Genomic DNA, 26,043 nt, shown 5'->3' with positions numbered 1-26,043 from the left:
CTTGGAGGCTTTGTTCATTTCTTTTTACTTTGTTTTCTCAGAACTTTGCTTCTCGCTTTATTTCATTAATTTGATCTTCAGTCACTGATACCCTTTCTTCCAGTTGATCGAATTGGCTACTGAAGCTTGTGCATGTGTCACGTAGTTCTTGTGCCATGGTTTTCAGCTCCATCAGGTCATTTGGGGTCTTCTCTACACTGTTTATTCTAGTTAGCCATTCATTTAATCTTTTCTCAAGGTTTTTAGCTTCTTTGCGATGGGTTCAAACATCTTCCTTTATCTCAGAGAAGTTTGTTATTACCGACTTTCTGAAGCTTACTTCTGTCAGCTCGTCGAAGTCATTCTCCATCCAACTTTGTTCCGTTGCTGGAGAGGAGCTGCGATCCTTTGAGGAGAAGAGGAGCTCTGGTTTTTAGAATTTTCAGCTTTTCTGCTCTGGTTTCTCCCCATCTTTGTGGTTTTGTCTACCTTTGGTCTTTGATGCTAGTGACCTACAGATGGGGTTTTGTGTGGATGTCCTTTTGTTGATGTTGATGCTATTCCTTTCTGTTTGTTAGTTTTCCTTCTAAGGTCAGGTCCCTCAGCTGCAGGTCTGCTGGAGTTTCCTGGAGTTCCACTCCAGACCCTGTTTGCCTGGGTATCACCAGCGGAGGCTGCAGAGCAGCAAATATTGCTGCCTGGTTCTTCCTCTGGAAGCTTAGTCCCAGTGGAGCACCCACTTGTATGAAGTGTCAGTCGGCCCCTACTGGGAGATGTCTCCCAGTTATGCTACTTGAGGGTCAGGGACCCACTTGAGNCTACCTTTGGTCTTTGATGCTAGTGACCTACAGATGGGGTTTTTGTGTGGATGTCCTTTTTGTTGATGTTGATGCTATTCCTTTCTGTTTGTTAGTTTTCCTTCTAAGGTCAGGTCCCTCAGCTGCAGGTCTGCTGGAGTTTCCTGGAGTTCCACTCCAGACCCTGTTTGCCTGGGTATCACCAGCGGAGGCTGCAGAGCAGCAAATATTGCTGCCTGGTTCTTCCTCTGGAAGCTTAGTCCCAGTGGAGCACCCACTTGTATGAAGTGTCAGTCGGCCCCTACTGGGAGATGTCTCCCAGTTATGCTACTTGAGGGTCAGGGACCCACTTGAGGAGGCAGTCAGTCCATTCTCAGAGCTCAGACACTGTGCTGGGAGAACCACTGCTCTCTTCAGAGCTGTCAGACAGGGACGTTTAAGTCTGCAGAAGTTTCTGCTGCCTTTTGTTCAGCTATGCCCTGCCCCCAGAGGTGGGGTCTACAGAGGCAGCAGGCCTTGCAGAGCTGTGGTGGGCTCTGCCCAGTTTGAGCTTCCCCAGCTGCTTTGTTTACCTACTCAAGCCTCAGCAATGGTGGACCCCCCTCCCCCTGCTAGGCTGCTGCCTCACCGGTGGATCTCAGACTGCTGTGCTAGCAGTGAGCAAGGCTCCGTGGGCGTGGGACCTGCTGAGCCAGGCGCAGGATATAATCTCCTGGTGTGCCATTTGTTAAGGCCATTGGAAAAGTGTGGTATCTGGGCAGAAGTGTCCTGATTTTCCAGGTACGGTCTGTCATGGCTTCCCTTGGCTAGGGAAGAGAATTCCCTGACCCCTTGCACTTCCCGGGTGAGGTGATGCCCTGCCCTGCTTCTGCTCGCCCTCTGTGGGCTGCATCCACTGTCCAACCGGTCCCAATGAGATGAAGCAGGTACCTCCAGTTTGAAATGCAGAAATCACGGGCTTCTGCGTCAATCACGCTGGGAGCTGCAGACTGGAGCTGTTTCCATTAGGCCATCTTGGAACGGACTCGTGTTTGAGCTCTTGACAGTGGCACCTGACTTACAAGAAAGAAAATACAAATTAATTTCAGGTTCCATCTGGATCAGGAGCTAAAGAAGCAATGTCTGAAAGAAGTAAAACAACAACAACAAACAAAAGGCACGCAAATTTAAATGTTTTAAGGTGTTCTGCACTGTAGTATTTTAGCCTGAAGAAATGCAAGGGGATGTGGTTGAATTTTTCTAGTCTCCATCTCCAACACTCTCTAATAGATCTAGATTTTGTTTTTTAATTAAGAGTTTGGTGATATAACTTATAATACAGAAACAATAAGCATTTCTCCTTTGGGGTTAAGAAAGCAACATTTTGGCCGGGCGCAGTGGCTCACGCCTGTAATCCCAGCACTTTGGGAAGCCAAGGCAGGCGGATTGCCTGAGTTCAGGAGTTCGCAAGTAGCCTGGGCAACACAGTGAAACCCTGTCTCTTCTGAAATACAGAAAATTAGCTGGGCTTAGCAGCATGCGCCTGTATTCCCAGCTTCTTGGGAGGCTGGGGCAGGAGAATGGCGTGAACCCGGGAGGCAGAGCTTGCAGTGAGCCGAGATCACGCCACTGCACTCCAGCCTGAGGGACCAGCAAGACTCTGTCCCCCCCAAAAAAAGAAAGCAACATTTTGAGATATTTGATGAAGCGGGTATGTAGTGTAGTAGAGAAGGATGTTCTCAGTGACAAATGAAGGTAGAACTTTTGTCATGCGTGGATCATTTTTGGGTAGCTTAATGTGAAGAGCTGTAAGCCCACAGTCTGGCAGATAGCAAATAGATACTCTGTGGCAATGTGCAAGCCCCTTAACATGCCTATACCTCTGGGTACTGATTTGGGAATAAAGGATGAGTGGCCAGGAAAGAAGGATGTCTACAATTCTAGCACTTCCAAAAGACACTTTCATGAGACTGTCTCTTAGGAAAGCTGCTGTAAGCTTGTTGAGGACAACACCTTATTCCCAACGGCCTCCTGATTCCCACAGAAGGCTTTTAAATTAACCAGCTCAAGATTTGTGGACATGAATCACCATTGCTAGGTTTTCTTTCCTTTGACTTGGAAGGTTATAAAGAGTCTTTATTTATCACACTGATTGCCATCCTCAGGTGAAAACACAGCTTTTCCAAGAGATTTTGCTTTTTAGTTTCCAAATATTTAGTCATTCCAGGAATGAGATAAGAGGAGGACGGTACCAGGTGACTTCTCTGTGGAAGGAGAAAGAGATCACTGTGAAAGCCATGTCATAACCTAGCATTAAGATAAGAAGTGCATGTACTTACATAAGATGCATAGGTGGGAAATATTTAGGGTATTGTGGCCATAACCAGGGCATTTTTTTTTTTTTGCCCACATCTGACTCCCTATTTGGAACAGATTGTTTCTGACTTGAGACTAGACTTCTGAACACATGCATTCCAAGTCTGCTTCCTTAGGAGCACCCTTGTGTTGTTTAATTTAGCCAAAACACATCAAAGTGTGTGGTTTCAGAATCTGCTAGTTCAGTGTCTAATTACAATAACAGGAGATGGCTGTGTCAGCATCTCAGCCAAGACCATCAGCAGGGGAGAGGAAAGCTGATTATCTTTCTCAGCAGAGGACAGGGCAGCACTGTGGGAACTCCAGGCAAATAGAATCAAAATGGGGCAGGGAGAGGCAAAAGGAACATGAGAAAGGGACTATTTCAACTTTCTGAACGGAGGTTTTGCCATTCTTTTATCTGTTTTGTAAGAAGTACTCTTTCACCCCCAAAACGTGAAATGAAGATTGCTTCTGGTTCTACAACAGCGGCCCTTTGGAATGTTTGGCCCTCACTGGGCAGTTGGCTCCCTGCAATGATGTCAGCTATAAAAATGTAATAGGAGCAGCCTTTTATTCATCTCATTTTATTATGCTAACATTTTGTTCCTTGTTCTGCTCATATGAAGAAAATAACAATTTTCTTTTCTTCTTAGATTTTTTTTTTTTTTTCTTTGAGACAAGGTCTCCCTCTGTTGCCCAGGCTGGAGTGCAGTGGTGTGATCTTGGCTCACTGCAAGCTCCACCTCCTGGGTTCATGCCATTCTCCTGCCTCAGCCTCCTGGGTGGCTGGGACTACAGGCGCCCGCCACCACACCCAGCTAATTTTTTGTATTTTTGGTAGAGACGGGGTTTCACCGTGTTAGCCAGGATGGTCTGGATCTCCTGACCTCGTGATCCCCCCACCGTGGCCTCCCAAAGTGCTGGGATTATAGGCATGAACCACTGCGCCTGGCCAGTTTTTTTTTGTTTGTTTGTTTGTTTTTGTTTTTTTTTTTTTTTTTGGTCAGTAATGCAGTGGTTTCTTTCAAAACTCTTTTAGTTCTAGGGACATAGAACTCTTGCCAGTGATTAAGATGGATGATTTTATACCCAGGAATTGAGGAGACTGATGTCAGCTAGGGTCCCTTTAAAGATCCCTTCTTGGTGGGTGTTGGATGACTCTGAAGACCAGGTTTGACCAAGATGTACATAGTAGCTGAGAACACGACATGGTTTTACTATAGTTTCCCACTGTGGCAAAATGTAAGGTGCAAGGAAAATAAATTATGTTGAGATGGAAATTTCTTCTTGCTTCACTTATAATCTGACTTCCCACAGCTTTAAGTGGGAAGAACATTGTCAGGGGCAATAAACTTTATTTTCTTCTTTCATTTCTTCTTAAAAAATAAATAAATAAATAATACTCAGCACTCATGTACCAGACACTGATTTTAGTGCCTTGCCAGTATTAATCCATTTAACCTCATATAGGCTGAGTATCCCTTATCCAAAATGCCTGAAACCAGAAGTGTTTTGGATTTCAGATTTTTTCAGATTTTGGACTATTTGCATATACATAATGAGATATCTTGGGAATGAGACCCAAGTTTAAACACAAAATTAATTCGTGTTTTGTATGCACCTTATACACACAACCTGAAGGTAGTTTTCTTTTCCCTGGGGTTGCTAAATAAATGAGATGTAGTGTGCCTGTGCTTCTACCATGACCCACTGAGATCAGGTGTAGAATTCTCCACTTGTGATGTCATGTCCATGCTCAAAAGTTTTGCATTTCAGAGCATTTTCCAGACTTTTGGATTAGGAGTGCCCAAACTGTAATATGTGCATAAATATGTATTATTATTGCCTTTTTTTGACTGGTGAGGAAGCTGAGGCACAGAGCTAGAAAGTGTAGATGTTGGTTGAACCCAGGCAGTCTGGCCTCAGCATCTAGACTTACACCATGCTGCCTCTGTATCCATTAGCAGTTGAGACATGGAGCAAGAAAATCTCTTTGGGAAAGTCAGACATCAAGGAAGAATAACTCCTAATGTTGATATGTATAATTTCAATAAAATTTGATACTAAATATTTTCTCATTTCCATTATGGTTTCTCTTTTGATATGGGAGTTAGTTAGCAGTGTCCCCTGTCGACTCAGAAACCGTAATAACTCTGACTCAGGTGAAAAACAGAGCTAAAATGAAATTATCTTCTCTTTATAGTCAATTTTCTTGCTAAATTATAGAAAGACCATCATTTGCATAAACCATGGGAAGAAAAAAAAAAGCCTTCTGATTGGATAAGCATGAATACCTGAGTTTGAATCCTGTCTCTGCCCCTTACTAGATGTGTTATCTTGTACAAGTCAGTTGGCTTCTCCATACCTCAATTTTCCCATCTGTAAATGGGTGATAATAGGTGCTATTTCATAGGCTTATTAGAGCAAAATGAGTTAAAATATGAAAAGTGCTTAGAATAGTGCATGGGGTAAGTGCTTAATAAATATTATCTATTGTTGTTGTTGTTTCTAATAGTGGATTGGCAACTGCACTTCAGTATTATTTCACAGTACTTACGTTTTTTCCATAAACTAATTTAGGGAGAAGTTGATGTGTAACTAATAGTTTAAGAATATTCCCGAATTGATTCTAGAATAAGTCACAATGCAGTTTAGCAAAAACTGTTACAAACTTTGTACTTCCTTTTATAAATTAATATTTTAAGACAGGTCTAAATTGCCATTTAAAAACGAAAGCCAAACTTACTAAACCTATCCTGCACCTTACTGTCTCATTATGTTGGAGGAATTCAGCCAAAGAAACCTGCAATTCATATTGTCATATCCTGAGAAGGAAGCAGCATATTCATTAAGGTATATGAAATTAAGGGATTCTTTTTCCTCCACTGCAGAGCAGAGTATCTGAACAATTTAGTCAAAAAAAGAGGTATGGTAAAAAGTGAACTACACTATAGGGTCATGGCTCCATGTGGACAGCAATAGAACATGGGCCCTAGGAAGGGCTTTCATGAAGTCACTCAAATGTTCTCTCATCTCTACCTCCTCATTGGCTTATTCTTCTCCCTTTCACTGTGGTACTGTGAGGATCAAATGAAAAACCAGACATTGAAAGCCCTGTGGATGGAATGCCTATAGCAGGTGCTCTGGACTGTGCATTATCATCTTCCCTGTGATTCCTGGAAAATTGGCCAGAAACTTTATGGAAATCAAACCATATAATCACATATATAGTGGGGAAACAGAATATGGCAACTCTGTTTCCCCAACGGGGAGTGATCAGTCCCTTTTTTTTGGCAGTGGGAGAGAAGGGCTGGAAAGTGCATTCTGTACTCATATAGGACATTTTGTGAAAATCAACCATGAGATGTCACTCAAAGTGGGATTTCTACATCTACGATAGGCCTTTTGTACTGCTGATATGGCCCCTCCACCGGTTGTGTAAACACCTGAATAGTTAGGGTAGCAAAGGGAAGAATAATATTAAATAAGCCAAGGACTTGTGAATGCTACTAGGAGGATACCATTTTTTCCCTTCGGACAACTATTTCTAAATTAACAGTCTCCAAATCATAAGTTAAAAACCATTTTTTTGGCAGGGTGTGGTGACTCATGCCTGTAATTTCAAAGCGTTGGGAGATCAAGGCAGGAGGGTCACTTGAAGCCAGGAGTTTGAGACCCAGCCTGGGCAACATAGCAAGACCCTCTCTACAAAAGATTTAAAAATTAGCCAGATGTGGTGGCACATGCCTGTAGTCCTAGCTTCCTGGGGGGACCAAGGCAAGAGGATAGCTTGAGGCCAGGAGTTCAAGACTAGCCTGGGCAAAATAGAGAGACGTCATCTCTACAAAAATAAAAATAAAAAATAAATTAGCCTAGTGTGGTGGTGCACCCATCATCCCAGCTACTCAGGAGGCTGAGGTGGGAGGATGGCTTGAAAACAGGAGATTGAGGCTGCAGTGAACTATGATCATGCCACTGAATTCCAGCTTGGGTGACAGAGCAAGACCTTGTCTCTTAAAAAAAAATGCACCCCAAAGTGTTTGTTCATTTATTGATCATTTATTGATATATAACCTACTACTGTATATCCATAAAGTAAAATACTTTACTGTACATACTGTAAAATAAAATAATTATTTTAAAATTATAAAGATACATTAAACATTTTTTAAATGTTTTAATAATTGAAGGGCAATAAAGATGAAAAGGCAATGTTTTAAAATAACAGCTAACAGTGATACAGTGTTAATTGTATGCCAGGCATTGATTTAAGTGTTTTTCATACAGTAACTCATTTACTGTCTTGCTGAGAGCAAAGACTTCATGCTATCATTAGCTAATATATCAAGGCAAAATCCATCATTAACAATAGCGAGTATAATTCCATATTTCACCCGTCCCCTTGAGCGTTTCAGAGTGTTTTGGCTAGATATGATGATGATGATTGTCAGATATGACTGGATTATCATTCCTGGGAATATCAAGTGCCAGCTCTAACATGTTCTTATTTGCTTATGTTTTCTATCTGTAGTTTCTTTGCAGACATCTTTTTAAACTGTTGTCCACTATGCGAGGAATAATTTTAGTTTAAAATTTAGTAGTATAATCACCACTTAGGGGCACAGGTCCCTTGCAATGTGTTGCCATGTACCAAAACTAACAGGCATGGAAGAGCACCAGCATCCCATGCATGCGGAGGATTGACTTACCTGCCACACGAGGGCGCCAGTGTCATCCCGAATGAAAACTAGAGAAGCAATCCTAACGTGTCTCTTATACGCCGACCTACTGTTTTTCAATTCCGCCTCACAGTCATGTGCTTCGTGTGGAGAGCACTAGTCTCAGGGGAAGAGGGATGAAGAGGTTTGCAAACCTCTAGAGCTCTGTGCAGTGAGTAAAGGAAGGCAAAACCGTCGTTTCCTTAAGCTGGAACAAATACCTCAAACCCCACTCCTTGGCTTTGTGTATTTCCTCCCCTACATCTGGGTATTTCTGTTGGTCTCCACAGGAAACGTCTGAGGTTATGTCTAGAACCTCTCCTTCTTAGTTGGCACTCCATAAGAGGGGGTGGGTACCTCACAACCACCCAGATGGCTGACGCTGGCTGTTTTAGTCTATGGATTCCCCGGAGTTCAGGTGCATGTGATGTGGCTCTTGTTTGAGTAGGGCTAAAATTTAAGCTGGTCATTCTTGACATCCTTGGTTGGCCCTGCAATCAGTATACCTGAAGCTGAATGGACACCACCTGCTTGTTTCTGAAATGACTTCAGCTCCTTGTTTAATAGATAGATTTCTGTTTGGAACAATCTTATATTTGTTGAAAGGCCCAAGGAGTCTTTTCCAGTTAGAACTCATTAAGTTCTGGCATACTAGATTTTTTGAAAAATGGGAAAAGGAAAATAAAAGCATTAAAAAGCAGTTTTCTTTGCAAGAAGAGAATGTAATAGCCTACTGTAGAGAAAGCCCAAAAGAGAAACAATTTTAAGCTCTCAATTTTCACCTTCTGGAATCTTCCTTCATCAGGCTGCAGATGTATTCCTGAACAGAGGTAGGTAGGCATTTGTGTGTTATAAATTGCGTGTAAGACTGATTCTTTGTAAATGAAATAATTTAGAGTGCAATTTTGAGGAAAACTGCCTCAAAGTTATTGTTTTGTGAGTCAGAAGTTATTTCTGCCAAATAGAATTATATGGTAAGTCAGGAAAGGGCTTGATACTGTTTTACTTCAAGTGGAGTACACATTTAACTCATGTTTATCTGGAGCAAAAATAAAGTTAAACATTTGTTACAATGAATATGAGTAATTTTAAAGTGTATTATGTCAAGAGCTAGGTTACTCTAATTATGAAGGGTCTGATTTGCATCCTGTGCTGGTGCCCCATCAACATTTTCTGAAGTTTCCAGAAGAGTAATGCAGAGCCATTGCGGAAACATTTTAGCAATCATACTCGTATGCAATTACTAGTAAGCAATAACCAAATTAAAATAACGCAAGCAACACTAAAGTGCAAAGGCCACAGAGTAACGGAAGCCAAGGAGATTAATTACACAAAGTTGTGTGCCACTGGGAAGATGGAAAGATCCCTTAACTTGGAGTCTGAAGAACTAGGTTCAAATCCTATCTCTGCCACATACCGGTAGAGTTACTGAAACTATCTGTACCCCAGTTTCACTGTTGGCAAAATGGAGTGACACCCATTTTATTGTGATGTTAGGGGGATTAAACATAGGTGCTTGATAGATTTGTATTAGTTTATTCTCATGCTGCTAATAAAGACATACTAGAGATCGGGTAATTTATAAAGGAAAGAGGTTTAATTGACTCACAGTTCAGCATGGCTGGGGAGGCCTCAGGAAACTTACAATCATGGTGGAAGGGGAAGCAAACACATCCTTCTTCACATGGTGGCAGAAAGGAGAAGTGCAGAGCAAAGGGGAGGGAAAGCCCCTTATAAAACCATGAGATCTCGTGAGAACTCACTATCACAAAAACAGCATGGAAGTGACCTCCCCCATGATTCAATTACCTCCAACAAGGTCCCTCCCATGACATGTGGGGATTATGAGATCTACAGTTCAAGATGAGATTTAGGTGGAGACACAGCCAAACCATATCAGATGTCCTTTGAACTAAGACTTCCTTTAGGGGAAATAAGAAAGGTGAACAGAAGCAACAGGAGTTGTACAGTAGAGCGAGATGAGTACCCCATTTGGCAGAATTGGAAGTCAGGAGCTCAGATGTGCAGCCTGTTCTCTCCACCTACTCAGTGTCCCCCCAGGCTATTTAATAGTATAAGTAATTACCATTACTTCTAGTGTTTTTGCTACTCCTATGTGCTGAACACAGTGCTATATGTTTTATTATTTTTAAAATATACAGTACAGTTAACTTTTTCCTTTTGGTATACAGTTTTGTGAATTTTAATATATGCATAGATATATATCATCACTGCTGCAACCAGGATTCAGAGCAGTATCTCCAGCTTAGACTCCTAACCTTGATGAATGCCCCTCACTGCTCGTGTGACATTGAGGAGACATTCATTCCTTCATGTTCCCAGGTCTGACTTTATGCATCAAACCATCTTGCTTACCTTACAGCAGTTGATGGCATCATTTTGAGAAGAACCAGGTAGGAAAGAAGGGAGAATCTTCATATCCTTCTTAAAATAAGTGTACAGTCTGGGCCTGGTAGCTCACCCCTGTGATCTCAGCACTTTGGGAGGCTGAGGTGGGTGGATCACTTGAAGCCAGGAGTTTGAGACCAGCTTGGCCAACATGGTGAAACCCTCTCTCTACTAAAAGTACAAAATCAGCCTGGCATGGTGGCACATGCCTTAGTACCAGCTACTTGAGAGGCTGAAGTGGGATAATCACTTGGGCCTGGGAGGCAGAGGCTGCAGTGAGCCAAGATCGCACCACTGCACTACAGACTGGGTGACAGACTCTGTCTCAAAAAAAATAAAATAAGGGTACAGCAAAACCTGTTTGATCATTCCACCTTTGAAAATAGATTTTTATTCTCTGTAATATTTTGGTCACATTTCAAACAGATGTAGCCCTCTCTGGCCTCATATTGTTCTTTGAAACACCTCTTGCAGTCCTTCATGAGCCTTTTAAATTCTGGTGCTTCTTCCTTGCCATGCAGCTTTCATAGCACTACTAGGTACAGAGGAATTACATTTCACTAGTGCCCCCAAGGTGGCAAATAGAGGTTTCCCAGTCTGCCTTGCCAGAATGGAATCTCACCCTAGCCCTCAAGGTCACTGTCCAGATGGTGCTCAGGGTGCAGTGGGAGCTTCTGGAAGGAGATGATATTTAAGCTGCGTACTGAAAGCCAGGTGGAAGTTATGTAAAGGAGGTGGTGATGGTTAGTGGTTTGTGATGAGCTGCAAGTTTGGTAGTTTGGTGTGGGTGGGAATTGAGTAAGGTCTAGAATGTGGGGAGATTATCAGAGACTGCAAACTAGAGGCTCATGGACAGGAGCCAGCCCATGGAGCAGGCTGTTAGACTCATAAAAGAAAATGACCAAATTTGTATTTTAGGAAAAATCACTCTGGTTGCAATTCAGGTTGTAGAGTAGAAAAATGGACTCTGGTACTATGTATAAATTGAGGCAAGCTTTCCCTCTGGGGATACGGTAGGGGTGGTCACCTTAGCAAAGAGGTTGATGGCTGAAAGCATGAACTCTGGTCTCTGCTGCATAACTTAATAGATGGTGACCTAGAGTGGTTATATTCTCTGTCTCTCATTTTCCTACAGTATAAAATACAGATAATTACCACACCTCTCACAGAGGACTGGAGTAAGGATTAAATGAGTTCGTATTTGTAAAGCATTTAGAGTATTGCCTGCTGTATAAGGTTCATTAAATGATGGGATGGGTGGCCAAACACAGTGCCTCATACCTGTAATCCCAGCACTTTTGGAGGCTAAGGCAGGAGGACTGCTTGAGCCCAGGACTTCACTACCCTGGGCAACATAGCAAAACCTCATCTCTGAAAAATACAAAAATGAGCTGGATGTGGTGGTGCATGCCTGTAGTCCCAGCTGCTTGAGAGGCGGATGCTGGAGGATCACTTGAGCCTGGGAGGTTGAGACTTCAGTAAGTCATGGTTGTGCCAGTGCACTCCAGCCTGGGTGACAGAGCAAGACCCTGTCTCAAAAACTAAATAAATGATGGGAAGGTTTTTCTGGACCTGTAACTGGATGTGTTTCTCTGACCTTAGGGTCTCTTACACTTTTAACAACTGAGTTGAACTCTAAGCACACACTGTGGTTGTATTTCCCCAAATAGTATGTCCCTCACTTTACATCCCCCTAGCATAGGAGGACATTGAAGATTTTAAAATCTCATTATGAACTTGTTTTTATCTAGTTCAAGGGATTAAAAAACAACAACAACGAACCACGGCATAGAAATGTTAAGCAAAAGGGACAACCAGCTAGTGGCCCAACACCTGTCCTGCCTCCATTCAGCTGATGATTGGTGTTGAATATGGGATTAGAATTCAAATCTTCTCATCTGTAATCATTGTTCTTTCCACTTTCCTGTGAGTTAGAGCTCTTACTGTTTATACCTCTGTTTTATGATGCTTTTCATTGTTCATATGTGTTTCTTATGGCCTGGATGTGACTGAATGTTTTTTAGGGCAGCATTTACCTCCTATCTTAGCATCATCACTTTCACACTTACTTCCCTTCTAATCTCACAGAATAGCTTGAGTGATTGTTTAAAAACATAAATTGATTTTGTTATTCTCACTTCAGTCAATGGTTTTTTATGTTGTTGCACTTAAGCTAAGCCAGGATCCTTCACGTGTCCTGTAAAAAATGAGTGTTCTCGCTGCTACCTCTCTCTCCACTCTCATCTTGCTCCTCACTCTCCTGCTCAGCCACATGGCCATGGTTTAGTCTATGCCCCTTCTACTGCAGGGGCCTTGCACCTCCTGTTGCTCTGCTTGGCATTCTCTCCCCTCCCCTCCTTATCTCACGAACTTCCATGCATCCTCGGCCTAGTCCTGATGTCCTCAGGAAGCCTTCTCCAATGTGTCCTGTACCTCTGTAGGCTGGCCTTGTAATACTGAGAATTTCTCCTTGTCCTCTCTTTGATCAGACTTGTGATCTTATGTTTATATGTGTGATTATTTGATCAGTGTGTTAGTATGTTCTCTCACTTCTCTAAAGAAATACCTGAAACTGGGTAGTTTATAAAGAAAAGAGGTTTAATTGGCTCACTGGTCCACAGGCTGTACAGGAAGCATGACTGGGGAGGCCTTAGGGAAATGTTCAGTCATGGTGGAAGGTGAAGGGGAAGCAGGCACGTCTTAATGGCCAGAGAAGGAAGAGAGTGAAGGTGGAGGTGCTACGCACTTAAACAACCAGATCTCGTGAGAATTCACTCACTGTGGCAAGAACAACAAGGGAAATCCACCCCCATGATGCAGTCACCTCCCACCAGGCCCCTCCTCCAACACTGGGGATCACAATTCAACCTGAGGTTTGGCAGGGGACACAAATCCAAACCATATCAATCAGTATTTATCTTCCCCACTGGACTATTAAGGTCAAGCCATGTCTGATATCTCTTTCAGCCAGTCTTTTATCTCTACTGCCTACTCTAGAACCTGTTGCATAGAAAGTACTCAAATCACATATTGGTTGAATTAAAAATCAACTATTTTATTTCTTAGCACCTAGCACAGAATTGAATAGAAATCAAGTTTTAAAGAGCACAGAGTAATGGCTCATGTCACCATACCTACTCAGTATCTACTGGCATTATACTAAGAATTTTATTTAATGGCTTCAGTTAAAAAAAAAAAAAAAGCCTTCAGTATTTATTGCTGTAGGGTAGACAAGCCAACTAGTGAGAAGTAGATGTTATATGCATACTTTACCCCTTTGTCCATCAATTTTCTGAAAATAGAGATCCCAAATATATAAATAGTTGGTGTTTTATATCTTAGTGTTTTATATCCTACCCCTCTAGTTACATTTTTTCAAATGTAATGTTTTATTTTTCCCAGTTTTATTGAGGTGTGATTGACAGAAATCATGTATTTAGGTGTGCATGATCTGATACATGGGTACATTGTGAAATGACTGCCACAATCAAGTTAATACATCCATTCCCTTACATAGTTACCAGTTTTTGTGTGTTTGTAGTGAGGACACTTAAAATCTACTCTCTTAGGTAATTTCAAGTATACAGTACAGTGTTATTAATTATAGTCACTATACTGTACATTAGATCCCCAGAACTTACTCATTTTATAACTGAAACTTTGTACCCTTTGACCATTATCTCCCCATTTTCCTCAACCCCAGCGCCTGGCAACCACCATTCTACTCTCTGCTTCTATGAGTTTGACTCTTTTTTAGATTCCACATGAGATCAAGCGGTATTTGTCTTTCTGTGTCTGTCTTATTTCACTTAGCATAATGCCCTCCAGGTTCATTCATGTTGTTGCAACTGGCAGAATTTCCTTCTTTTTGTGGCTGAATAATATCTTATTGTAAGTAAGTAGTATACACCACATTTTCTTTACCATTCATCGATGGATGCTAAGGTTGTTTCAGTGTCTTGACTGTTGTGAATAATGCTGCAATGAACGTTGGGCTATAGATACTGATTTCATTTCCTTTTGTTATATAACCAGCAGTAAAATTGCTTCATATGATGGTTCTATTTTTAATTTTTTGAGGAACCTCCATACTGTTTTCTGTAATGGCTGTACTCATTGACATTCCCGCTGACAGAACAGAAGGTTCCTTTTTCTCCACATCCTCACTAACATTTGTGTCATTTTGTGTGTTTGTTTGTTTGTTTGTTTGTTTGTTTGTTTTAAATAATAGCAATCCTAACAGGTGTGAGGTGCTATCTCATTGTGGTTTTGATTTGCATTTTCCTGATGATTATTGATTTTGAGCACTTTTTCATATACCTGTTAGCCACTTGCTTGTCTTAATTTGAGAAATGTCTATTCAGATCCTTTGTCTGTTTTTTAATAAAAAAGAAAAAGATTAAGAAAACAGTGAGTTTAATACATTGGAGTAGAAATTAACCAAAATGAACCATTGAAAAAATGAAAGCATCCTTAATGAGCTATGGGACAGCCTCTAGGGACTACTACAGGTGTAATTAGATTCTTCCAAGGAGAAAAGAGAGAAGGATACCAAAAAAAATTTTTTTAAGAAATAATGGGTGAAATTTTTCTAAATGATATGAAATAACTGTAAGTCCGCAGATCTAGAAAGACAAACTCCAAGCACATGAAACATGAAGAAACTGACACTAAGGTACATCATGCTCAAATTGCTCAAAGCCAGGATAAATGCAACTTTATTTTCTTAAACAATCTTTTTTCTTTTTTTTTTTTTTTTTTTAAAAATTTTTTTTTTTTTTTTTTTTTTTTTTTTGAGACAGGGTCACTCTGTCACCCCAGGCTGGAATACAGTGGCAAGATCTTGGCCTCTTGCAACCTCCTCCTCCTGGATTCAAGGGATTCTCCCATTTCAGCTTTCTGAGTAGCTAGGATTACAGGCATGAGCCACTGTGCCCAGCTATTTTCTTATGCAGTCTTTAGGCCTTTTCTTTTTTCTTGACTATCTAGAACTCTCCAGTATGATGTTGAAAAGAAGTAGTGAGAGCATACATTTTTTTTATTTTGCCCAATGTTATGGGAGAGCATTCAGTATTTCACCATGAAATATGATATGAGCTATAGATTTTCCTTAGATGCCCCTTATCTGGTTGGGGAAGGTCCTTAATTTCAGTTCACTGAGTTTATGAAAGGTATCGATGGTGAGCATCTTTTCACAAGCCTGCTGGCCATTTGTCATCTTTGATGAAATGTCTCTTCAAGCCCTTTGCCCATTTTTTCATTGGCTTGCTTGTTTTGTTTTGTTTGCAATAGAATTATAGGAGTTTCTTGTATATTTTGAAAATTAACCCCTTATCACACACATGCTTTGCAAGTGTTTCTTCTTATGCCATAGGCTACCTACCTTTTGGTTTTGTTGATTACTTCCTTTGCTGTGCAGAAACATTTTAGTAGTCCCACTTATTTGTTTTTGCTTTGTTGCCTGTGCTTTGGGTATCATATCTAAATAATCATTGCCAAGACCAATATCAAGGAGCTTTTCCCCCCATGTTTTTTTCTAGGAGTTTTATGATTTCAGGTCTTACATCTAAGACTTTAGGCTATTTTGAGTTGGTTTCTGTATATGATGTAAGAAGAGGGCCCAATTTCATTCTTTTGCATGGGGATATTCACTTTTCCTAATACCATTTATTGAAAAGACTCTTCTTTCCCTAATGTGTATTCTTGGTACCCTTGTCAAAGATTAGTTGACAACATATGTGTGGGTTTATTTCTGAGCTCTCTATTCTATCAGCTATATCATAATTGAGCTCCTTTTCTCTAAGATCTAATGCATGTGTAATTCAAACATGGGTTCGAAAGTGCTCGTCTTGACATAATCTAGAAATCCACCGGCAGCCACTAAACCCAACGTAGGTGAGGGAACCACGGGTTGCATGTAGCCGTAAGTCAGGAAGAGGGAATGGAGAGACTGAGAGTCCACATCAGCTGGAGACTAGTTCTCCACATCAGCTGGAGAACTAAGGGAGGTGGAAAGTATAAAGAGGAGATTTGAATTGGCTGCATCTTGTGAGGCCTGGACTAGACTAGGTGTCTAGGGTGAAAACTTGTTCTGAAAATTCAGGATGTAGACCAGGAAAGATGGAACAATTATCCCAGCATTTAAGGGCTCTGAAAGGGGAAAATGGGTCCACTTATTTCCCATTGTAAAACCTGAGAAAGGGCCTTTTTCCAAGGCCCCAGACCAAACCTACTCTGGGAATGAAATAGACAGGAGGTTCCAGGCACGGTGACTCACGCCTACAATCCCAGCGCTTTGGGATAATCTCAGCACTTTAGGAAGCCAAGGTGGGCAGATCACTTGAGGCCAGGAGTTTGAGACCAGCCTGGCCAACATGGTAAAACCTTGTCTCTACTAAAAATACAAAAAAGAAAAATTAGCTTGGTGTGGTGGCACACACCTGTAGTCCCAGCTACTCCAGAGACTGAGGCATGAAAATTGCTTGAACCTGGGCGTCGGAGGTTGCAGTGAGTCTAGATCGTGCCACTGAACTCCAGTCTGGGCGACACAGTGAGACTATATCAAAAAAAAAAAAAAAAAAAAATTAAAAAAACGGGAGGTAAGGAGTTAGATGTTCAAGCTGGACTCATACAGACTTGTCTGTTTGTAGGAGAGTTTTATGCAAACATTTACACCTCAAATTAAAGTAGATCTCACCCTCCAAGTAGTAGCTTAGTATGTGATCATTTGGGCTCGCTTGCTAGGTGGGGAGGCAGGGACCACTTCATCTTTCTGGTGCTGGTAACAATAGTGACTCATTTGGGGACCCTTCCCTGAGCGTTTTTTTGTTTTGTTTGCTATGTTTTGACTGCATTGTGTGCAGACAACAGACAGACAACCAAGTGAACGCCCAGTCCCATAGGTGTCGCACAATCTGTATGACCCTGGGGCAAAGGCCACAACCGTTCTCACTCCTCCTTGTCGTCCTCTCCCACAGGAATCCGAGGGTGTTTCCTGCCACTATTGGTCGCTGTTTGACGGGCACGCGGGGTCCGGGGCAGCGGTGGTGGCGTCGCGCCTGCTGCAGCACCACATCACGGAGCAGCTGCAGGACATCGTGGACATCCTGAAGAACTCCGCCGTTCTGCCCCCAACCTGCCTAGGGGAGGAGCCTGAGAACACACCTGCCAACAGCCGGACTCTGACCCGGGCAGCCTCCCTGCGCGGAGGGGTGGGGGCTCCGGGCTCCCCCAGCACGCCCCCCACGCGCTTCTTTACCGAGAAGAAGATTCCCCATGAGTGCCTGGTCATCGGGGCGCTTGAAAGTGCATTCAAGGAAATGGTAGGTATTCCTGGGAGGTATTCCTGGGGCAGCAGGGCCAGTCGGGCGCCTGCGCCAGGTCTGTCTGTCCTTCCTGGAGGGCTCCCAGAAAGCACACGGTTTTGCCGCCCGGCTCCACCCGGATGGCCCCTTGTGATAATGGAGCTTCCGTTCCCAATAGAAATTGGCAGCAGACAGAGTTTCTGGCACCAGTTGCTGGCAAAAATGTAGAAGGCTGGGTGCGGTGGCTCACGTTTGAAATCCCAGCATTTTGGGAAGCCGAGGTGGGAGGTCAGGAGTTCAAGACCAGCCTGGCCAACATGGTGAAACCCCATCTCTACAAAAATACAAAAATTAGCCGGGGATAATGGCGGTTGCCTGTAATCCCAGCTACTCCGGAGGCTGAGGCGGGAGAATTGTTTGATCCCTGGAGACAGGTTGCAGTGAGCCGAGATTGCGCCACTGCGCTGCAGCCTGAGCAACAGAGCAAGACTGCCTCTCAAAAAAAAAAAAAAAGTAAAAGAAGATGAAAGAGGCAGTGCATGAGGTCATAGGCTTATTAAATACAGGCCTTATCGCTTTTATTTCCTATATTCATATTGATGCCAGCTGGTACGATTGCACTTGGATGTGAGCATGATCACCATCTGTTTTACAGATATGTATAAAGTCCGGTGTTGGGGGAAACAGGGTTTAGGAAAGTGCTCAAATGTCCCCATCCTATACAGATGTGATCTAAGAATGGCTGTTTTACCACAACTGGAAATGTGGTTCATACTGCAGACAAAGTGCTGGAGAAGAACAGAGCCAGGGGCCAATATCCAAGAAGTCTTAGTTTTACCCAGACATGTGGATTTGTCTGTTCGTTTCCATCTGAATGGGTCTGATTGGGAGTTTATCATCCTTCCCTGTTGGCCTCACTCCTGAGCATGTCCTCGGGAGAGTGCCACAGCTCTCACTGTCTCTTGCTGCCCCTCTGCCTGGCAGGAGTGCACATAGAAGCCGCCCGTGCTTTGTTCTATGCCAGCTCTTTCCCTCTCTGAGCTTACTTTATCCTGAGCCAATTATTTTGGTTTTGAAGATTTTCTTTCTTGCTCGGCAGCCTGCATACAGATAAAGAATAAGAGAGATTTAAGGATATTTATAAGGGCTTGAGTTAGGCAAGTGGGCGGTCATGGCCTTAAAACCTGGAGATTACAAAGTGATGAGAAGCTGTTAAATGAAGTCAAAGCAGCAAGAAGAATCTCACCAGAACCGAGTAGGCACACGGTGCATGTTCCAGGATCTCACGGCATCAGGTAGTGTGCTAAGAAGGACAATACGTATAAATAATGACATAATGACAATACATAAATAATGACAATACGTATTGTCATCTGATTTGTTTGTCAGGCAAAAATAGTTCATATATTCACCCCTCAAATTTCCATCCTCTTTTTATTTAAATGTATCCCTTCTTTGGTCTCAGCTTTTTCTCTCCTTGTTACAGAGATAACATTTACCCTTTGACTAGCAGGTGGTTTAAAATGCACCTTGCTGGGTGTGGTAGTGGTGCATTGCCTGTCATTCCAGCTACTTGGGAGGCTGAGGCCGGAGGATTGTTTGAGCCCAGGAGTTCTGAGCTGTCATGTGGGTTCAGTGTCAATGTGGTGACCTCCTTGGTGCACAGCACCACCGGGATGCCTGAGGAGGGGTGACCCGGCCCAGGTCAGATACATAACAGGTTATAACTCCAGTGCTTTTTTGTGCCAGTAAATGGCCACTGTATTCCAGCTTGTGCAACACAGCAAAACCCCATCTCTTAAAAAATAAAATAAAGAATAAAAATTTAAAAATAAAATGCACTTCCATCTCAAGACTGTCTGATAGCCTGCAACCCTGCAATCCCAATAAAAATACCAGGAGGCTGGAAAAGATTATTTAGGAAAAAAGGAATTAAGGTAAGAAAATTGACTCCTACTCAGTCGTGGTGTAAAATCTCACTTTCTGCCTCTCAAGAAGCTCTGATGTCAATAAATGTTTCTAGACACTAATACTCAGAATGCCAAGTATTGAATTTATTTTTTTAATTAGTTCGGCAAAAATTTGACAATGGGCTCTCCTTGTAATGGGAGGAAATTCAGTTTGCATGGTAGAAGTGAAAAATAAAGGAAATGTTGGGATTTTAATTTCCTTCCCTTGTGACTAGTGCCAGAGGACATCTTTTGCCTGGAGCTGCTGCATTCTCAATTTTGTCCACTAGAGGCCAATGTCACATTGACTCAGGGCTCCACAGGGCTCTCATGCTGTCCTGCCCATTGATGGCTCAGGGTTGCTCTTAACAACTGTGCTGGCAAAGAAAGGTTCATTCAGAAAAATACTTAAGAGGCTCATTTTAAAAATGTTTCAACTTTTAATGAACCAATTCATCACCTCAAATTTTTCTTGGAAACTTAGTCCCCAGCAAAAACAAAGATTGTTTGCTTCATTTTCATGTGTAATTCATTCAATCAATAATATTTGTTGAGAACCAACTAGAAGCCAGGCCTGACTGGGAAAAGAACATTGAGCCAGTTAGGCAAAGATGGGTGTTAAACAAGTAAAATATAAACGGGAGGAGCCTTGAGAGGGGAAATACAGGGTCAGGGTGACGCAGGAGTCTGGTGAAGAGATGAAGGGAAAGTTTCCCTGGGGAGATGATGCTGGGGTGCAGGGGTGCAAAAGTAGAGCGGACATGTGCAGGGCAGGGTGGGGAGAATGAATGCCCTGGGCTCAGGCAACCTGGGTAACAAACCCAGCCTGAGAAAAAACCCAGGTGGGCCAAAGGGAGCAAGCCAATGTTGCTGCGGTAGAAGATAGATCTTAAATGTAGCAATGCCAGGTGAATGAGGAGGAAGGGTGGAGCCCCCCGTGGAGACCCAGGCCCAGATGTGCCATATCATGAACTTTTAGCTTTAAGCCATGTCTTTTCCCTTTTTGTTCCTCTCAGGTTTACCCCCATGCCCTAGCTTCCTCTTCACACTTTTTTTTTTCCCCAGATGGTCCATCTGGGTCCCCAACCTGCCTAATGCCTACCGGGGCTTTGCACTGTGAAAGGAAAATAAAAACTGGGCCTCCAATCCACTATGGAAATTGGAAATTACTAGGAAAAAAAATTAAGCTGAAAGCTGAGTCATGCAAGAAACTGCGTTTCCTTTTATTCCTAAGTGGATACTACAGATGAATTGTTGAATATCTCCACAGGTAGCTACTCTGTGTTCACCTTATCTTACGAACGTGTTGATTTACTGATTTCTGGAGCCCCAGACTATCCCCTACCTGCTCCTTTTCTCTTGGAATATGTGGATGACCATACCCTCCCTCTTTCCCCTCCGGCCCACTTTTCCCCTTTAAATACTGAAGCCCTCAAATTCATCTTTGGAGAAAGGTACAGACCACAGACTGTCTCTGTGATCTGTGTTTTTTTTCGTTCCAGGTGTGTCCTTACCCTTGGCAAAATAAACCGAATAGATTGAGACCTGTCTCAGATACTTTTTGGTTTACAGCACCTTACTGGCTGGCCTTATTATGTGAGAAGCTCACCCATTCTTTGGACCTCATGGCACCTGGAAGGGTGGCCATACCTTGTGCTTTGCTGGGGACTGGGCCAGTGCGTACCTGCTGTCTCAGGGTAATTGTTAATATTCTCCCCTTTCACTCTCAAATATGACCCTCTTTGGATGATAAGTCTTCTGTTTAATCACAGATGCTCTTGTCTTTCTTCGCTTCATCAGAGATTTCAGAAAAACTATACTCCAGTTTCATGGAAACAATGCCTTATCCTTATTAAATTGCTTAAGGTGAGCTTCAGAATCCACAGCACAGAAATTATACCAGCTTCAAAATAATAGCTGGAAGGCCATTGCCAACTCCTTTTCCTTCCTCCCCTCTCAATAGTAGGTTTTGAGAGTCATTGCCTCACCGTGTAAACCTTTGGTTTTTTGAAATGCCCACAAGCCCCATGCTGTGCCAGGCAACCGGAGGACAGCTCACACAGCTGTCTACAGTAGGACAGCTTTGGATTTTCCAGATCATTCCTAAACTCTTTTTTTTTTTCACCGCAATAGCCACCCACTGTCTAATTTTCCTGTTTCTAGATGTTCTTTAGGTATTGCAGGTTTTGTGCCACTCTGATTTTATATAATAGGAAATTCAATATTAAGCGAGATTTGTCATAGGGCATTTCGGCTTTGTGGCTCTCTTGCCTTCTCTTCCATTTCTAATCCCTAAAAGTAAAGTTCCCCAAGCCTTGCACCTAAGTCTCTAATTTACCTCACGGATGCCATCTATGCAGCTGTCCCTCTGGAGATTCCAAGTGTCACAATATCCTTAAAAACAGAGCTTCTCCTTCACTGGGGGTTTTTGCTTTGTTTATAGTAGCTCAACAATGTGGAATCAGAATTCTTTGGACTCTCTCTTTGTTTCTGTCTACCTACTTGCTGTCACCATCTGTTTGTCTTTTCCCTCAATGGAATGCTGTGATATTATGATATTCTGTCTTCAACTCCATGTCCTGACATACAACTCCTAAAATCCTTGAAATCTTCAAAGTGATAAGTATCTTTTTGTATCCTAATGAGATGACTGGTGGCTGGCAGCCTCTGGGTAGATTCAGGATGGGGTCTGTACATCAAAAAGACCAAGGCAGGATTAGAGGGCTGCGCAACTAAGTAGAATCACACAGTACGCTGCCGTGGATAATGTAGATGTCAGGTGTATTACAGTGAATAAAATGAAAGAATAGCCTAATTTAGATTGGCCCCTAATTTAGATTGGCCCCAATTATTCGGGTGTGTGTGTGTGTGTGCGCGTGCGCACGCACATATATCCTCAACCTTGTGGGAGGGGAGAAGGGCTGAAGGTTGAGTTGATCACCAACAGCTGATGATTTAATCACCCATGCCTATGTCATGAGGTCTCCACAAAGGCCTGAGAGAGGATAGGGCTCAGCGAGCTTCTGGGTAGCTGAACACGTGGAGGTTCCTGGAGGGTCAGGAGGGCATGGAAGCTCCGCACCCAATGCTTCTCTTCATCTGTATCCTTTGTAATATCCTTTAGAATGAACTAGCAAATGTACGTAATTTTTTCCTGATTTCTGTGAGCCACTCTAGCAAATTAATCAAACCCTAGGAGATGGGGGCTCTTGGGAACCCAGATTTATAGCTGGTCGGTCAGCAGCACAGGTAGACCAACCTGGGGCTTGCGACTGGCATCAGAAGTGGGGGTCAGTTTGGGGACTGAGCCCTCAACCTGTGGAATTTGATGCTATCTTCAAGTACATAATAGTGTGGAATTGAATTGGAGGATGCCCAGGTGGTGTCTTCTGCAGAACTGATTGCTTGCTGGGTATGTGGAGGAAAATTCTCACACATTTGGTCACAGAAATGTTCTGTATTGCTTGTTGTAGGGTAAGAACAGAGGAAAAACAGTTTGTGTTTTTTCCACTAAGAACTGTTCTTCTCAGTTACTAGTGTTTATTGAGCTTACATCTTAAAATCAGTATTCTTTTAGACACCACTGAGGAAGTAAAAGATAAGATATTATGGTCAGGCACTTTGGTTCACGTCTATAATCCCAGCACTTTGGGAGGCCCAGGTGGGCAGATCACTTGAGGCCAGGAGTTTGAGACCAGCCTAGCCAACATGGCGAAACCCTGTCTCTATAAAATTACAAAAAATTTAGCCAGGCGTGGTGGTGCATGCCTGTAATCCCAGCTACTTGGGAGGCTGAGGCATGAGAATCATTTGAACTCTGGAGACAGAGGTTGCAGTAAGCCGAGATCACACCACTGCACCCTAGCCTGGGCAACGGAGTGAAACTCTGTCTCAAAAACAAAAGATCTTTTATCTGGGGACATTTGTAGTCCCACATTATATGAATATAGAAATATGCAATATCTGATTTATTTTGATATTCTAAATAACCAAAGGAGGTAGTGAAATGTTGATACCTTTCCCAAAGGGAAACGCTGTTAAAAATGTTCAGAAACACTCAAGTCAGAATAAATAGTACCTATTTCTGGGGGAAAAGTAGGCACTAGTCACAAAATACAAATGAACAGAAGAAGAAAAAAATGCTTCCAATGAGGGCAGATGGTAACAGTTTCATCAAATACTCTAGGCTTCTTTGAGAGCAGCGCTTTTCATCTTTGGCCCTCGGGTTGCCTGGCACGGCGTGGGGCTTGTGGTGAAGGTGACCTCTGACCACTGGTTTTTAATACTTAGTGTGCACGCTCTTAGAGGTAGGTGTGCCCCTACGACCCCCTGATTGTATCTCAGATCTTCCTTCATACTGCGAAGGCTATGTAGCAAATCCCTCCTGTGTCCACTATGAAAAGTGAGCTTGGCTTTTTCCTAAAGGACCAAAATCTCAGGAATTTTCTGACTGACTTCAATTCTGCTTCCCAGCAAGGCCTGGCTTAGCTCTGTTTTGTCACCTATTATATTTATATTGTCACTCAGTCCAGGACAATAGGTATAAATAAGACAAGTGTCTTCTAAGTCCTGATTTCAAACCTTCTCCCTACTTCTCCACCCTCCCAAAAACATGGTTGAATATTCAACATTTCAGACCCATGGAGGAAGTCAATTCCACCGCAGGGTTACTTACAGGAAGCCTTTGCCCTCCCAGAGATCAGAACCAAGTTAGCAGTGATTACTCTTTTAACCTGTTAACTATGGGATTTGAGTTCAGGACATAGCCGGGAGGATCTCAGAGTTCTATCTCCTTTTAAGAGTGGGTCTAGATTCCCCGTCACAGTCGGTTCTTAAGAAGGGAAGAAAATGGCAATATTTTAACTTATGGAACTACTATATATAATTCTATCACTGGGTAAATGGAAATACCAAGCAGCTAGGCTTTGTTGGTAAAAACTGTATAAATACATGGTGACATTGTGACGAAAAGAGGGCAAAGATTATAGTTTAGAAATCTATAAATTAGTGTTTCTAGATTAATTATAATAAATTAGTGTTTTCCAAAATTAGCATATTAATGGTAAATTGGGAACCCACATAGCTGTCTTCATTTAAGTTGGTTTTGTTCTCTTTGTTTTTGTTAGAACAGGAAGTTCCTCTAGGAAGGAATGAGCGTGTGATTCCACCAGCAGCCAGCAGGTGGAAATAGTAGGCAGTAGAGTGCTGGTTTTTCTTCCCCATTGCCTGGCTGGCAGATGGCCTTGTTCTCAGAATAAACGGGGATCAGATCTGGATACTAAAACCATGCAGAATCTGATTATTTGTGACTGACACTATTAGCAATGTGCTCAGAGCCGTGTTTTAACTCAGCTAGGGGAAGCTGCCAGGTCCTACTGAAACTACCCAACACTTGTTCCTTTCTGCTACCGGATATTGCTTTCCTTTTGCAACTTGAAATTGGTAGAAAACAAAGAATGACCTTGGAGTTACGTCATCTATGGGACTTTCAAATCAAATTATTACCATCCTGGGCAATATTTTTCGCTTACACTTCTTTCCTGCTGAATTAGTCTTACTGCACACACATTTCTGTTTGCTTTTCTTTCTTTCTTTTTTTTCCCTTTTCTTTTTTTGAAACGGAGTTTCTCTCTTGTTGCCCAGGCTGGAGTGCAATGGCGCGATCTGCTTGTCGCGATCTGGACTCACCACAACCTCTGCCTCCCGGGTTCAAGTAATTCTCCTGCCTCAGCCTCCCGAGTAGCTGGGATTACAAGCATGTGCCACCACACCAGACTAATTTTGTATTTTCAGTAGAGACGGGGTTTCTACGTGTTAGTCAGGCTGGTTTCCACCACCCGACCTCAGGTGATCCGCTTGCCTCAGCCTCCCAAAGTGCTGGGATTACAGGCGTGAGCCACCGTTCCTGGCCCTCTATTTGCTTTCTCGGCTTCCGTTTCTCGTTGCAACAAGGAGCAAAATAAAATCCCACATCTTAAAAACTGGATCTATTGTTTGATTTAAAGATTAACCTCGCTTAAATGTAGTATTTAAGCAGACACAACAGAAGATAACTCAGTCCTGCTACCTAGAAAGTTGCCATGGAAGGTCTTCAGGACTATTGATTAAGCAGATAAATCGATTATCTTGTTAATTGAATCTTATGAGTCATTTAAGTGATCCTTTTAGACCATACTTGAATGATAGTATATGCATGTGTTTTGCTAGTCAGTTTATTCTAGACACATGGCTCAGGGTTCACTGACAGCTAAAATGGGGAGATATTCTAAATCAGTCCTTGCTTAGTACAAAGCAGTAAGCGGTTTTTTCCATGATTTCACTGATTTTGTAAAATACCAAAACTTGAGGTTTTAAAAAAGTAATTCCGTGTTTTATTATCTAGAATATTAAAACTTAATCTAATCTGAAAGGTGAGGATTTGAAGAAAAAATGTAGATAATGCAATGGTAAATGTATCTTTATTGACTTAATTTATCATGTTTGCTCTGATAGTAAAAGAACCACCCAGATGGTCCTTTAATGTTCCTTTCAGTACTAAGATTTTGTGAAA

General features: G+C 42.4%; 1 protein-coding gene across 5 annotated transcripts in view; it reads left to right on the top strand.

Annotated features, from left to right (window-relative positions):
- The window catches only part of PPM1H (protein phosphatase, Mg2+/Mn2+ dependent 1H), a 293,660-nt gene that overhangs the window by 116,666 nt on the left and 150,951 nt on the right, over positions 1 to 26,043 (top strand). For all 5 annotated transcript variants that reach the window (XR_001887950.1, XR_001887949.1, XR_001887951.1 and 2 more), the window contains exon 3: positions 17,218 to 17,562. Coding sequence is in view for 1 of the 5 variants with exons in the window: in XM_017885695.1 (XP_017741184.1) it covers positions 17,218 to 17,562 (345 nt within the window). In the remaining 4 variants the exon portion in view is untranslated. The remainder of the gene's footprint in view (positions 1 to 17,217; positions 17,563 to 26,043) is intronic.

This window comes from Rhinopithecus bieti, unplaced genomic scaffold (assembly GCF_001698545.2).
Source record: "Rhinopithecus bieti isolate Rb0 unplaced genomic scaffold, ASM169854v2 scaffold_14700, whole genome shotgun sequence".
NCBI classification, from domain to species: Eukaryota; Metazoa; Chordata; class Mammalia; order Primates; family Cercopithecidae; genus Rhinopithecus; species Rhinopithecus bieti.
Note: the sequence above shows the minus strand (reverse complement) of the source record. Positions and strands in the feature narration are given on the sequence as shown.